This window comes from Propithecus coquereli, unplaced genomic scaffold (assembly GCF_000956105.1).
Source record: "Propithecus coquereli isolate 6110/MARCELLA unplaced genomic scaffold, Pcoq_1.0 Scaffold3, whole genome shotgun sequence".
Lineage (NCBI taxonomy): Eukaryota > Metazoa > Chordata > Mammalia > Primates > Indriidae > Propithecus > Propithecus coquereli.
Genome location: NW_012148618.1, coordinates 2010899 through 2024568, shown reverse-complemented (window position 1 = coordinate 2024568; position 13670 = coordinate 2010899). Strand labels below are relative to the sequence as shown.

The window sequence follows — 13670 nt, the reverse complement described above, 5'->3', positions numbered from 1 at the left end:
ACAATACAACAATAAAAATAATACAAATAAAAAAAATAATATAAGAACTATTTACATAGCATTTATATTGTATTAGGTATTATAAGTAATCTAGAGATGATTTAAAGTATATGGGAGGATATGTGTAGATTATATGCAAATACGACACCATTTTATATCAGGGGCTTGACCATCCACGGATTTTGATGTCTGAGGGGGTGGTCCTAGAACAAATACCCTGCGTATACTGAGGGATGTATAAAGATATACATAAAAGATCAAGTAGGGAATGATTAGATAAAGCTGGTATACAAAAGTGCTAATCCATTTTAAATGACTACCAAACCAAACCATGATTTATATATACTTAAAAAATACAACTCTTGGCCGGGCGTGGTGGCTCATGCCTGTAATCCTAGCACTCTGGGAGACCGAGGCGGGTGGATGTTCAAGGTCAGGAGTTTGAGACCAGCCTGAACAAGAGCAAGACCCTGTCTCTACTAAAAAATAGAAAGAAATGATCTGGACAACTAAAAATATATATAGAGAGAAAAAATTAGCTGGGCATGGTGGCGCATGCCTATAGTCCCAGCTACTCGGGAGGCTGAGGCAGGAGGATGGCTTGAGCCCAGGAGTTTGAGATTCCTGTGAGCTAGGCTGATGCCACGGCACTCACTCTAGCCTGGGCAAAAGAGTGAGACTCTGTATCAAAAAAAAAAAAAAAAACTGTTAAAAAAAAAATTGTAAAAAAAAAAAAAATACAACTCTTGCACAGAATAAGGCAAACATAGCCAAGAGAAACTTTTGTAGTTGTATTTGGGTGGAAATAAAGAAGAAACAATGGATATGGTTAGAAACAATGGATATAGACCAAATGGTCTATAACCATTATAAAAGCAAAATTACATTTGAAAATATAGAATAACCTAATTGATTAAATTTGTTATTATAAATTATAAAACATGGTTTCTTGTGCTTTTTCCATTATTGACATATTAGTGATTTTTAACCTCTCATATACAGGGAAAGCCCATGACTGTTTTGTTTAGTAACCCCCCACAATCAATCCTAAAATATATAGAATTACAAAACTTAAGAGATGACAGTAAACTCTCACTATTCAGGATGTGAAAATTAAAGAGGTTAAAGGATTGCCAAAAATACCTTAGTTATTCAATAGAAAAGCGGGATAAGCACTAAACGTTCTTTCTAACACATCTTACTAATTCTTTTATTTTCATTAGCTTGAAATACTAAAGTTAGTTTTTAGAATTTTATGTTCTTCTAGAGATGAAGATACTAGAATACTGTAAAAATATCATTAAAAATACTCTGGTTGTGATTCAGAATACCTTTGGTGCTTAAAAAAAAAAACTCTGGCTGGCCAAGCACAGTGGCTCATGCCTGTGATCCCTAGTACTTTGGGAGGCCAAGGCAGGAGGACTGCTTAAGGCCAGAAGTTTGAGACCAGCCTGGGCAACATAGCAAGACCCTGTCTCTACAAAAAATTTATAAAAATAAGCTGGCCATGGTGGCTCACGCCTACAGTCCTAGCTACTCAGGAGGGTGAAGCAGGAGGGCTTGAGCCCAGGAATTCGAGGTAACAGTGAGCTACGATCACAACATTGCACTCCAGCCTTGGTGACAGAGTAAGATGATGTCTTAAAAACAAAACAAAAACAACAACCACAACAAAAACAACTCTAGTTTCCTTATCATGAAGTTAATTTTTCTCAGTAACATACACTGGAAAAAAGATGAATAACATTAGTCAAAATCATCAAGAGCTTTGTAATATTGCATCTAGTGTGGGAACACAGTAGTAATGCTTTAGTCTCACTCACCTTTTTTCCATTCCTAGAGTTAGCTGTCTGTACTGGTTCCATTCCCAAACAGTTCAATTCTGCCTTATTATTTTTTTTACATCTCTGCCACTTCTGTTTTCTGCGATCCTCCATATACTGCGATAGAAAAGTATCAGTTATCCAAGAGGAATAGAAATCTTCTCTAATTATTTAGGTGTCCTTTGTTTGACATATAAATGCTCACTCCATAAAGAATTAGTCCAAGTGGAAAACTGCCATTAAGCAGATTTCTCAAAAAAAATATTAGGTGGTTTATATAATAGTCTAATAGCAAATATTGGCCTAGCATTTAGTTTAAAAAGTACTTCAATAGTATTTTATTTTAACATTATTTTATTTTGACCCTTGGAACAATTCTGTGAGGTAGGCAGACTGGGTATTATTACTCTTATCTTGCAGATGCAGAAATAATGATATAATAAGGCATGCTTTCATCCTTTTACACAGCTTAAATACCAGGGGGAACAACAACTTTAAATCTTGCTGAATAGGACTGCCACTCACCGTTAGAAATCGGGGATCGACAGCAAACTCTGGATGACCCTGTAACCACATCTCCAGTTCAGCCCGGCGAGGGGCATCCTCACCCACCAGCAAAGTACCATCCACCTTATTGATGACAGGGATCCGGGTCTCCAGGTCCACGTCCAGGTGATTAGGCTCCTCCATGCACTCCACCTCCAGCTGCAAACCCAGAATCCACCCCCATGAGCACATACCCTTCTTGGAGCAGGGAGGGAGGGAGATTAGAGCCAATGGTAGTCATGAGATAACTCTAATAATATCTTTGTTCCCTCAATCCCAACTGCCTTCATCAATACTGGGAATAAAAAGACCTTATCTAGTCATCATGTTAAAGACTTTCCTTACCACTCACCTCTACTACCTTCTTTCTGTTCCCCTTCTTCTTATGAAATAGTGGATGTCCGTCTCCCATTACTCCATTAGCCATCAACTTGTGCTTCTGGAATGTTAACTTCAATCCTTCTTCCTAGGAAGACAATCCGTCCACCCAAGACATCACATGGCATATGTTTTTACAAGTAAAAATAAAGCTTTGGGGGACTTGGGCTATGGGGTCACCCTCTGGTTCAATGATAGAAGGCTATCTGACTAAAGGGTAAACATTAGAAATACAATGAAACTTATATATTTTTTTCCCTAGAAAGATTTCATTTCTTACCCTAGGGCCCCTCAGGTATATTTGCGAGAAGTAGAGTTTATCTCAACAACACCCAATGCAGGGTAAAACTCCCTACCTGGTGTCTCAGTATTAGCATGGTAACTCATCACAGGGGCAAAATACTCCTATTCCTGTCACATACTAATTTAAGAAACTTTTCTTTCTTTGAGTACTTAATGACCAGCTAATAAAGTTTAACAGGGAAGGAGATTAGGAAAAATAAAAATTTCCATCTACAAAACAAAAAATAACACTGATTTAATTTCAGTAGAAATGATTCTTCTCATTTTTAATTTAATAAAGCCCATAATACTTAGGTGTCATTTTTAACAGCTTTCCCATAATTTGATTTCATTTTTTACAAATCAGCCTTAGATCCAGAATTAAGCCACCCAAAAGCCTTGTGTCAATTAAATTTCCTTCAAAAATAAGGTTTCTTTTAATCAAGTCCTCAAGAGATTCCTTCCCTTACTTGAGTAACTTTTCCTAAGTGGATCTTTGTGAGCTTTAATTTTTTTTTTCTACTCTCATTTTTAAAATTAACCACATGAGTTTAGTATCCTATTAGTAAAACTAGTTAGCAAGGACTCATAACCTCATTCCCCATTTCCTAGTGCCTAAACACTGAACTTACATCTTTGATCTGAACCGTAAACTCCTTCTCATCCATGCCTCGGCGAAGTTTGGTGAACTGGGCTGCTGCCGTGGTGACTGCAGATGCCTCCTCCTCTGCCATGGAAGCTGCGCTGCTACTTCGTGGTGTAGGGACTGGAGAGTCACCATATTCTCCAGGTGTCAATGAGGGACTGTCTAGCAAGTGGTTGCCTGGCCCCAAGACTCCTGCTGTTATCATTTCCTGGTTCCTGCGGCTAGAAGGCCACTTCCCTGAGAGTACAGCCTGGCAGACGAGGTCAATGCGGTTTATCAGGACACGATCCTGAGTGGGGAAATAAATGGGATTTTAAGTGACTAAGAACTAGCTGATCCTATGACATAAAACAGTGTCATCATTACTAAGATGGGTAAACTCCTAAGATGAAAGGAAGGAGGTAATACTATTAGATTCCTAGATCAACTGGGAATTTTTATGAAAAAACATGAAGCAGTAAACACAATTTTTTAAAAAAAACAGAACCATCTGTTCCTTGTTCCCTGTATATAATGTTACATTGTATTTTTGGACTCTACTTATCCAGAAATGAGGCTGTTACCTTGGGCCACTCAGAGGCTCTTTGTCTTTCCTGCAGCAGCAGCAGCTCAGGAGTCATTTGTTCTCCATCTTCATTTGGGAATCCATCTTGGGACATGGTGAGGGACAAGAGACTCTCTTCATCATAGAGCTTTGAGCGGGACCGGTCAGCAGCTAGAGATCCCACACAAAGTGTGAGAAAAGATGGAAGAATAATGTTATATGGTAATGTTATTATATGGCTTTGAATAAAGGCCCAAAAGATAATAGGTCTCTTTTGACATTTTATCAAATCAAAATCTGAATCTCTCTCAAGAGGATGCATTTAGAAAAGGGAAAGAGCAGAGAGGGGGAAATGGGGACAAGGGCCAACAGCCTATCACATGCACTCACTTAGCTTTTCTTCCTTCTCGTCCTCACTCTCATCAGTGCTGGAGCTGGAGCTGGATGAGGATGAGGAAGAAGAGGATGATGGTGACAGCTTGCTCAAGTCCAGCTCAGAGTCTGAATCATCCTCATCCTCCAGTTTGACTGGTGGAACACTCCGGGAAACCAGAGGGGTAGTTTCAGAGGGGACTACTCGCATCTCATAGTCTTGTGGGGTTGGTCGGCTCCTGGCCACCACCTCATGCTCTAGCTTTAAAGTCAGACTCTCCAGACTGGGGACCTGGGCAGCTGTCTCCTCGGGTGACTTTTCAACAGGAGCGTCTGGGCGAAGGGGCAATGGTGAGGCAGTGCGCGAGGTATACTGCTGGTGTAGCAGTGGAGTAGAGCAGCGTGACAGGGATGGAGCTGGTGCTCCTGCCTGATGGTTCTGCATATAATTCATACGGGCAGCCAGAAAAGAGAAGTCTGGGTCCTGCATGATGTTGCAGTCTGTTTGGCTCACCCCATGACGGGCTGCCCCTCGTAGAAGCTCCCCATCATGCCGAATAGGCTCCCACCATTTGGGCAATTCAGGACCTGGAGGCTGGCACAATGCCAGCCGATCTTCCAAAAGCGGGTGGCATAAAACTTGCTCCCGTAAGCGCCGAAGCAATTCAATACGGTAGAGAGTCCGTGAGGCCCTCTCCTCAGTGATGGGCTCAATGAACAGATTAGGGTCTGGGGGTTCTGCAAGAGATAGGAGTGGAAGAAGAAATGAACCAAGAGTTAGTTTCGCCACCATCTATCCCCACGCACCCTAGACTCTCCACAGTCTTTCTTTTTTTTTTTTTTGAGACAGAGTCTGGCGCTGTTGCCGGGGCTAGAGTGCCCTGGTGTCAGCCTGGCTCACAGCAATCTCAAACTCCTGGACTCAAGCAATCCTCCTGCCTCAGCCTCCTGAGTAGCTGGGACTACAGGCATGTGCCACCATGCCAGGCTAATTTTTTATATATATATTTTTAGTTGTCCAGCTAATTTCTTTCTATTTTTTTAGTAGAGACGGGGTCTCGCCCTTGCTCAGGCTGGTCTTGAACTCCTGAGCTCAAATGATCCACCCGCCTCGGCCTCCTAGAGTGCTAGGATTACAGGCATGAGCTACCACACTCGGCCTCCGGTCTTTCTTACCATCTCCAGCTGCTGGGGGAAGGCGGCACACCTGGCGGCACATGGCCACAAAGCCATGAAAATACTTGGTAAGGCTTTCATCTGTTTTTTTGTCCAGTCGAGCAAAAGTGCGGAAGCGATCCCAATGGAACTGCATGGTGTCAGGGTCATATTCCACACCAAAAGTAGACACAACTCGATAGAAATCAGTTTGTTCACGCCTTGTCCATCTACAAAACGAAGAAGAATAAGACAAAAGTAATCAGAAGAACATAGTAAACCAGTTACTTCTTTTTTTTTTTGAGACAGAGTCTCACTCTGTTGCCCGGGCTAGAGTGAGTGCCGTGGCGTTAGCCTAGCTCACAGCAACCTCAAACTCCTGGGCTCAAGCGATCCTTCTGCCTCAGCCTCCTGAGTAGCTGGGACTATAGGCTGAGCCACCATGCCCAGCTTATTTTTTCTATATATTTTTAGTTGTCCAGATAATTTCTATTTTTTTTTTTTAGTAGAGACGGGGTCTCGCTCTTGCTCAGGCTGGTTTCGACCTCCTGAGCTCAAACGATCTGCCTGCCTTGGCCTCCCAGAGTGGTGGGATTACAGGCGTGAGCCACTGCGCCTGGCCGAAACTGGTTACTTCTTAATGTGGTTTAGAATACCTGAAAACACAAAAATTGAAAATATAGAGGCAAAAAAAAAAAAAGCCCAGAAAAGGCAGTCAGAGATACTATGTAACAAGTAAGAATTACCAAACTAAGGGGGAAATTGATGCAGGTAAGTAATAGTGAGAATGTTTATACAGGAGAAATACCCAAGAGTTATGATTATTGCACACAAGTGAGGTTTTAAGTCCTAGAGGTGTAACAATTCAAGGCAGAAAAGATGGTCCCTCTGTAGGGAATTCCAAATAAATCCTTCTTATGATGCTTTTTGGTATAGGGCCCATAGCTGAAAGACACAACAATAGTTCAGCCCAAATTCCCAGCTATATTTTACCGTTGTTGTTTCTCCCGCCGTGCAATTTCTTTGAGTTTGAAGGCTGCTTCACAACGCCGCCTTCGCCGATCCCCACGTTCTGCAGCCTCTATCTTCATCTGTTCCCTCTTGTAGCTACGCTGATAGGCTGTTACCAGGCGCCGAAGCCTAGCTGTTAGGGCAGAGCCTGGAGGCCAGAATAGATGGCCTGGCTGTTGGGTCACCTGGGCTGTGGGAAACAAAGTAGAATGAACAGGAAGCATAGAAAGGGTAGTAGAGATAATACTGGTATTTCAACCTACCCAAAGGCAAAGCTCTTAGAAATCCCAGAATAGGATAGAACTCAGTGAACAATTCCCCAACTCCACCACCCCACACAAAATTGTACTAGTTGACCTAGAAATTTACCTTCATCTCCATCAATCACTGAGATCTCCTCATCCATCATCATCAAGGGATCACCCTAGAGAAGGAGATCCACCCAATAGGATGGAGGGGGGAGGGAAAGGGGAGAAAGTTGGCACTCTGAAATCACTTTCTTGTGTGTGTCTTTCTATGGCACCAAGAGATCAAGAAAAATTTCTAATGAAAGGAACCCTCACAAAAATTTGGAAGCAACCAACTAAAAGAAGAATAAGAAAGTAGAACCTGAAAAGTCAGTTCTTAATAATGGCTCAAAATTAATGGGACTCAGGAATTTATTAGTCAAATACTACCTTTCGATGTCCAGCTTGGGTCCCACCTTCTCCACAAAGTCATCCCTGATCTCCCCCAGCTGGTGTTACAATCCTTTCCATTAATACTTTATATTCTCAAATGGTATTCATTTTCCATTTTGGATTATAAATTAATCAATATACTTCAAGATTCAGAGACTAGGAGAAGACTTAACTATTAATAGAAAAAAGTTAGACTCAAATGAAATTCCTTACCTCATCATCTTGGTCCTTTGGGGGACCCTGGAGTGGTTTATATTCAGGATCTTCACAATCTTTATCAAAGTCAACCCTAAAATTATCCAGAGGCACAAGAAAATGTTAATAATGCATCTTCTATCACAAGGAGGAACCTAGGATGAAGACCTGGCCAAATGTCCAACCCAGCATGGAATAGACTTAAATTTCAAGCTCACAGGAATGGCAGGCCAGGTGCAAAGCTTTGGGTCAGTTCATCCAACAGAAGAAAAAAAAAAAAAATTATGAGAAATTGACAACATACCACTCACAATTGCTTGAATTTGAAATGAAACACTTTGATTAGCACACTTTCTTTCCACTGAGAGCCTTTTTTATTGTTTAACCCATTCTCTCCCTCCTTCCCAACTATTTACTTTTTATTATTTCATTTGAATGGTTCATGCTTTTTTTGTTTTTACTGCTTTTCTCTGCTGAGCAGAAGGGTGGCATAATAAATGATTTGCAATGAATAAATGTTCCAATTTCCTTTAAGAGTCCTACATTAAACAAATTGAAATTGTGACTATCAAAGAGAAATCTCTCAGTCATCAAGGAATGGGTAGGTATTCATTAACTAAGCCAATTATTTCACATGCCCCTCAGGTCTCCACATGAGAAGTTTTGTTAAACTCACTGGCACCCAAACTAGGGCATCACTGCCCTACCTGGTGACTCAGTATTAGCATGGCAACTCATCACTGGGACATGTACCCCGACAAAGTAAATACCTTTATGTGTCAGGTACCATTGGGAGATGATAAACCAGGGGTATAAGTACTCGAGGCTCTACCACATAAGCAACATGTGAGAGTTGCCTGGATGTTATCTTTCAAGAGAACCAGTTATCCTCTCAGCTATTGTAGCTGTGTAGAAAAGTGTTGTAAAGCAAATTGAATAGAATATCAAATAAGTATTTGGAAGCGACATTAATTTTCACCCATAGTTGCATCTTATGGCACTGTGTGGTTTAGGACAGTTTTTGGAATGCTTTATATGCTGGTACTACTTTTTGTTAAGGATTTATCATTCATGAGTATAACTACCATTAAGAACCCCAATGGGTTCATTCAAGGCTAGAGTTACGTTATCTCATAGCACAAGCAACCAAGAGCCTTCATGGTGTGGACTCAGAGCTTTAAAAGAACTAAACACCAATGCTTACCCTTCTACTATGTCAGAGAAATTATCCAACACTCGATGTTCTGCTGCAATGGCTTTATCATCTGGTCGACCAGCCTTTTCCAGGAAGCATAACGCTGGGTCTGCTCTCATAGTATTGTATTTCTCATAGCCTAGAAGAGAAAGGGCCAGAGCTGAAGATAATAAGAGATTTGTTGTGCCTTTAGATAATTAGAATAGGTAGGCTACTTTGCTCATAATGCAAAATAGCTGTTGGGTTATATTACTATATTTAACATTTTTTATAGCAACTTTTTATTTTATTTAATTTTTTTTAGAGACAGGGTCTCACTCTGTTGCCTAGGCTAGAGTACAGCAGCATGATCATAGCTTACTATAACCTCGAACTACTATGCTCAAGTAATCCTCCTGCCTCAGTTTCCCAAGTGGCTATAGCACCACACCTGGCTAATTTTAAGTTTTTTTTAGAGATGGGGTCTTGTTATGCTGCCCAGGCTGGTCTCAAACTTCTGGCTTAAGTGATCCTCCTGTCTTGGCCTCCAAAAGTGCTGGGATTACAGGGATGAATCACTGCACCCAGCCATTTTTTATAGCAATTTATAGTCATGAAGAGTTTTCAACTAGTTACTGACCCTAGGAATTTAGTCAAAGAATTTATATACTTTAAAGTTCTCAGTAACGTGTAAAAGAAAAAAAAAAAAGAATTTATCTATACTATGGTGACAGATTTACATAGCCATTTAACTGGTTATCTTTTTGTCATTCTTACAACATAGATGGAAAAACTAAAGTCAAATAATTTAGTGGTGGATCACACATTCTCAAATGATAAGAAACTTGTACCTGCAATTTTAATATGCACTCAGTGAATACATGATGAACACTGAATAAATGAATGGATGAATACACTCCCAGGATGTTTGGACTCTTCTAAACCTCTGTGTCTTGCAAGCAAATCTAAGACTACAAATGTTGACAGTTTTTCTTATCCCATTAAACTTCTTAAAAACATGTAGATTAAGTTCCATTACTTTTATTTTATAAAAATAAACATAAAAGTATTTTTAAAAAAAGAAATTTCAATTCCCCAAGTCACTGGGCTAAAAGTTAATATTCACTGCTTTTAGTGCCTGGGATTCGGTTCAGGCAAAACTGCAAAGGGAGTATTTTCTCCCCCGCTTTTTTTGGTCTAGTCAGTCTCCCTTTTTATGCTTTATTTTTGTTTCACTCAAACACTGCTGCTTACACCTACATCAGAGTGACTACTGAACATTTACACAAATGGGACATTTAGATAAATAAAACACTTTCAACAAGCCACAGGAAAGCTAAACAAATTAAGTGTGGTTATTAATAACATGAGTGGATTTATATTACCTCCCTTATTTGTGGGACTCCAACTTAGACCCCTCAACACACAGTGCAGTAACATATTGGTAACCGTAATTAGAGAACAGATGGGAGGCTCCCTACCTTGAGACTTACCTATCCATCTGGTCTTTCTTGAACATCTATTTATAGAAACTAATGACTCTGCTCTGGATATTTAAGAACTAATTTCCTATTCAGTCATAAATTTACTGAAGAGCAATCAAAGAATTCAGTTACTTCTCATGAGCATTTTGCTAAATGCTCCATTTGTGGACATAAATTTTCAGTAGAAAAGGAATAGGCTAGAAAGTACCTACCATGCTTAAAGACTCCAATGAGGAGGGACTTGTCAGCCTCACTGTCCCACCAGGCTGTTGGAACCTCCAGCTGATCCACTACTGGGAACCATATGTCAATCTCACTAAAGGTACAAGAGGGCACAGTCAGCTCAGCAATGCAGGAAATTAAAGTTAGAAACTTTGAAAAGATTATTACAGGTAGCCTCCCTTATCCATCAATTTAAAACACTCATGCATCTGCACTATTTCCTTCCACTAGTGTCAAGTATAGGATTAAAGACCTGATATATAGATTCAAATTATCAGGTATCCCGAAGATAGTATAGAATGAAATAAGCACACTAATCATCCCTGGAATAAGGCAGGGTATAAAAAAATACATATAGCAGGACTTTACCTGGCAATGGCACCCCCTAACACCTTCTCTGCCTGGTCTCCAATAACCTCTTGCCTCAGGTAGTATAGCATTCTTACCCGCAACAATACCCTAGAAGGGAGGGAAGAAGAGCTGGCTCATTAATAACAGTGTAGAAAGTTTGAGGTGAAAAATGTTTTCATCTTTGCTGAATTTCATCCTTACTTATTACACTGATGTTTCAAGTGCTTCTTATAACTCTCATCTTGGAACAAAGTGTCAGGGTTATATTTCCGGATCCAATCAGCCTTATGGATATCAAAAGTGCTTTGTGACTTTACTTTTTTCCCCTTGCGTCCACGGGGCACAGGGATAGACAGACCTGGGAAAGGGGAGACATTGAAGACTTGGATTGAGAAAAACCCTTGGACCTGAAAAGGATTAGATAACCTATAGAAAGATAAAAAAGTAAAGAGTTGATAATTACCTGAATGATTCTGCAATTCTTTTGTCTTGCCATTTTCAGCAGGGCTAATCAAGTCCCAGATGAAACCTTTGATATTTTCATCCCCCCGGTAGTGTAAAAGACAGTACACAAGGATAGCCCGGCAAATTGTCTCCACATCTCGTTCAGTCATACGTCGCTTGAATCGTCCATGAGATAAAATATCTCTCCATCGTCCCCAACTAAAACAACAAAAAAGGAAACTATATTAATATTTTCCTGGGAATTCTAATTCTATTATATTCTCCTGCCCCCTGGAATCACATCTCCTCAAAAAGGGTGAGAAAGAAAGATTTCAAAAAAACATAGTAACAGAATAAATAGAATAAACTCCCTCCAAGGCAAACATTTTCACATTATCCCTTCTTCGGTCATTGCTTCCAATCTGAAAGGCAAATAAGGTGTCTAACAGGATGGAGATGCACTATCTTTCATGGCAAGGCGGGTTCTTACCCATACACCAGGAGGTGCTTTTCCACCCGAAAGCAGTCAGTGCGCCCATAGGCATGATGACGGTCATGTCTGCGGGAGCGTGGCCGCTCATCATCCTCACTTTCCAAATCAGAGAATTCTACCAAGTCATCATCTTTCAGAGTGCTGAAGTGGCGTGTCTGTTTTCGTACTCTAGGTGTGTCAATCACCAAGTTATTCTATGCAGAGAACAGAGTAACTCTCTTTATGTTTTGCTCATGGGAAAAGACAATTATGAATTAAAACAGCCATGGATGTAACATATGTAGATACCCAAAGGGAGATTTTCCTTTTATTAACATGTAAAATAATTGACAGGGACTCAGGAAGTAGAATAAGGTAGGAGACACGTAGGTATTTTTCTGGGGCCTCCCTAGGTAGAAAGTTTCCACAACAGCCCTTGTATATGATACATTATCATAAACTGCAATTAGCATCAAAGAATCAGAGTAGCTATAAAGACTACAAAAAGTAGTGTGTCTTCTGCAATACTTCCTCTCTAAAGGAAGAATAAGCTCACCTTGCTATTGAGAAGATCCATGTCTAGATCAGCCTTTTTGGCCCACTTTTGCCAAAAGTTAGGGTCATCCAGAGAAATATCTGTCCTATTTTCTGAAGCAATAAAGCTTGCCTAGTGAGGAACAAAGGGAGAGTAAAGTTGCTATAATAACTTTTTCAGCAACGTGAAATCAGTCAACCACATTTTGAAAACATATTTAAATCGTAGAGATTCCTGTTTCGATCTTTGCTTTTCTAGTCTCTAGCACAGACAGAACATACCTTGGCAAAGGTAGAACCTTTTCCTTCAGATTCAATGGTGATGGTTGTAGTTCGTCTTAACAAGATCTGGTCAATGTCTTCTTCACAAAACTTGGAGCCCTCATCATCTTCCTCCATTATGGCTGCATATGCTCCTTTTCTTAAGAGATCTTCAATCTCCTTCTTGGAGAATTGTTGGATCTGCAAAAACCAATACAAAGATAAGAAGGCTGGGTGCGGTGGCTCATGACTGTAATCGTAGCACTCTGGGAGGCTGAGGCAGGAGGATCACTTAAGGTCAGGAGTTTGAGGTTGCAGTGAGCTATGATGACACCACTGTACTCTAGCCAGGGCAACAGAGTGAGACTGTGTCTCAAAGAAAAAAAAAAAGAAAGATAAAAAGACTATTAAGAGAATATTACCTAACCATGTCATAATACTTTAGTTATTATAAGAAATAATTGAGACTACAAACAAGGTAGTCAGATTCCTGTGCAAAAATAGCTTTTGTCTCCATCACTATGGCCCACTACAAACTTATCCATAGACTAAGAAGACTCACTCCGGTTATGTTGCCATCCCGACCACTCATGGACTGAAGCACAGCCTTATCCAATCCCAACTTGAGGCTAGCCTTATCAAACATCTCTCTCTCATAGGAATTACGAGTGATTAGACGGTACACCTTCACAGCTTTACTCTGCCCAATTCGATGACACCGTGCCTGGGCCTATTTTTTTTTTTTTTAAAAAAAAAAGAAAGGAAAGGAAAAAGATAACGTAAGTCGGGGGAGGGGCAGGGAGATACAAAATACCAATTCACAATCGTAAACATCTATAAAGCAGCCATGAGATCAACTCAAAACCTAAAGTCAATTTCAAGATGAATTTATTGCCCTACCATGTAAACCAAAGGTCAGCAAACTATAGTCTTCGTGGACATCGGTTTTATAGATGTCCTGCCTGTTCAGTTACCTATTATCTATGGCTGCTTTTATGGTACAGGAGTAGAGGTGACTAGAGAGCAAGAAAGACCATATGGTCCACAAAGCCTAAAACATTTATTATGTGGTCCTTTACAGAAAAAAATTCACTGA

The 13670-nt window shown here is 40.2% G+C and overlaps 1 protein-coding gene across 1 annotated transcript in view; it reads right to left on the bottom strand.

The window, feature by feature from the left end:
• CHD8 (chromodomain helicase DNA binding protein 8) overlaps window positions 1–13670 on the bottom strand; it is a 43533-nt gene that overhangs the window by 4268 nt on the left and 25595 nt on the right. Inside the window, exons 18-36 of the mRNA XM_012649320.1 lie at window positions 13137–13304; window positions 12596–12775; window positions 12336–12446; window positions 11798–11994; window positions 11327–11526; window positions 11065–11221; window positions 10882–10971; window positions 10503–10606; window positions 8837–8966; window positions 7651–7726; window positions 7127–7181; window positions 6740–6947; window positions 5768–5976; window positions 4610–5329; window positions 4239–4390; window positions 3662–3964; window positions 2722–2835; window positions 2349–2528; window positions 1824–1940 (exon numbers count right to left, since the gene is read on the bottom strand). Coding sequence (XP_012504774.1) covers window positions 1824–1940; window positions 2349–2528; window positions 2722–2835; window positions 3662–3964; window positions 4239–4390; window positions 4610–5329; window positions 5768–5976; window positions 6740–6947; window positions 7127–7181; window positions 7651–7726; window positions 8837–8966; window positions 10503–10606; window positions 10882–10971; window positions 11065–11221; window positions 11327–11526; window positions 11798–11994; window positions 12336–12446; window positions 12596–12775; window positions 13137–13304 — 3471 coding nt within the window. The remainder of the gene's footprint in view (window positions 1–1823; window positions 1941–2348; window positions 2529–2721; window positions 2836–3661; window positions 3965–4238; window positions 4391–4609; window positions 5330–5767; window positions 5977–6739; window positions 6948–7126; window positions 7182–7650; window positions 7727–8836; window positions 8967–10502; window positions 10607–10881; window positions 10972–11064; window positions 11222–11326; window positions 11527–11797; window positions 11995–12335; window positions 12447–12595; window positions 12776–13136; window positions 13305–13670) is intronic.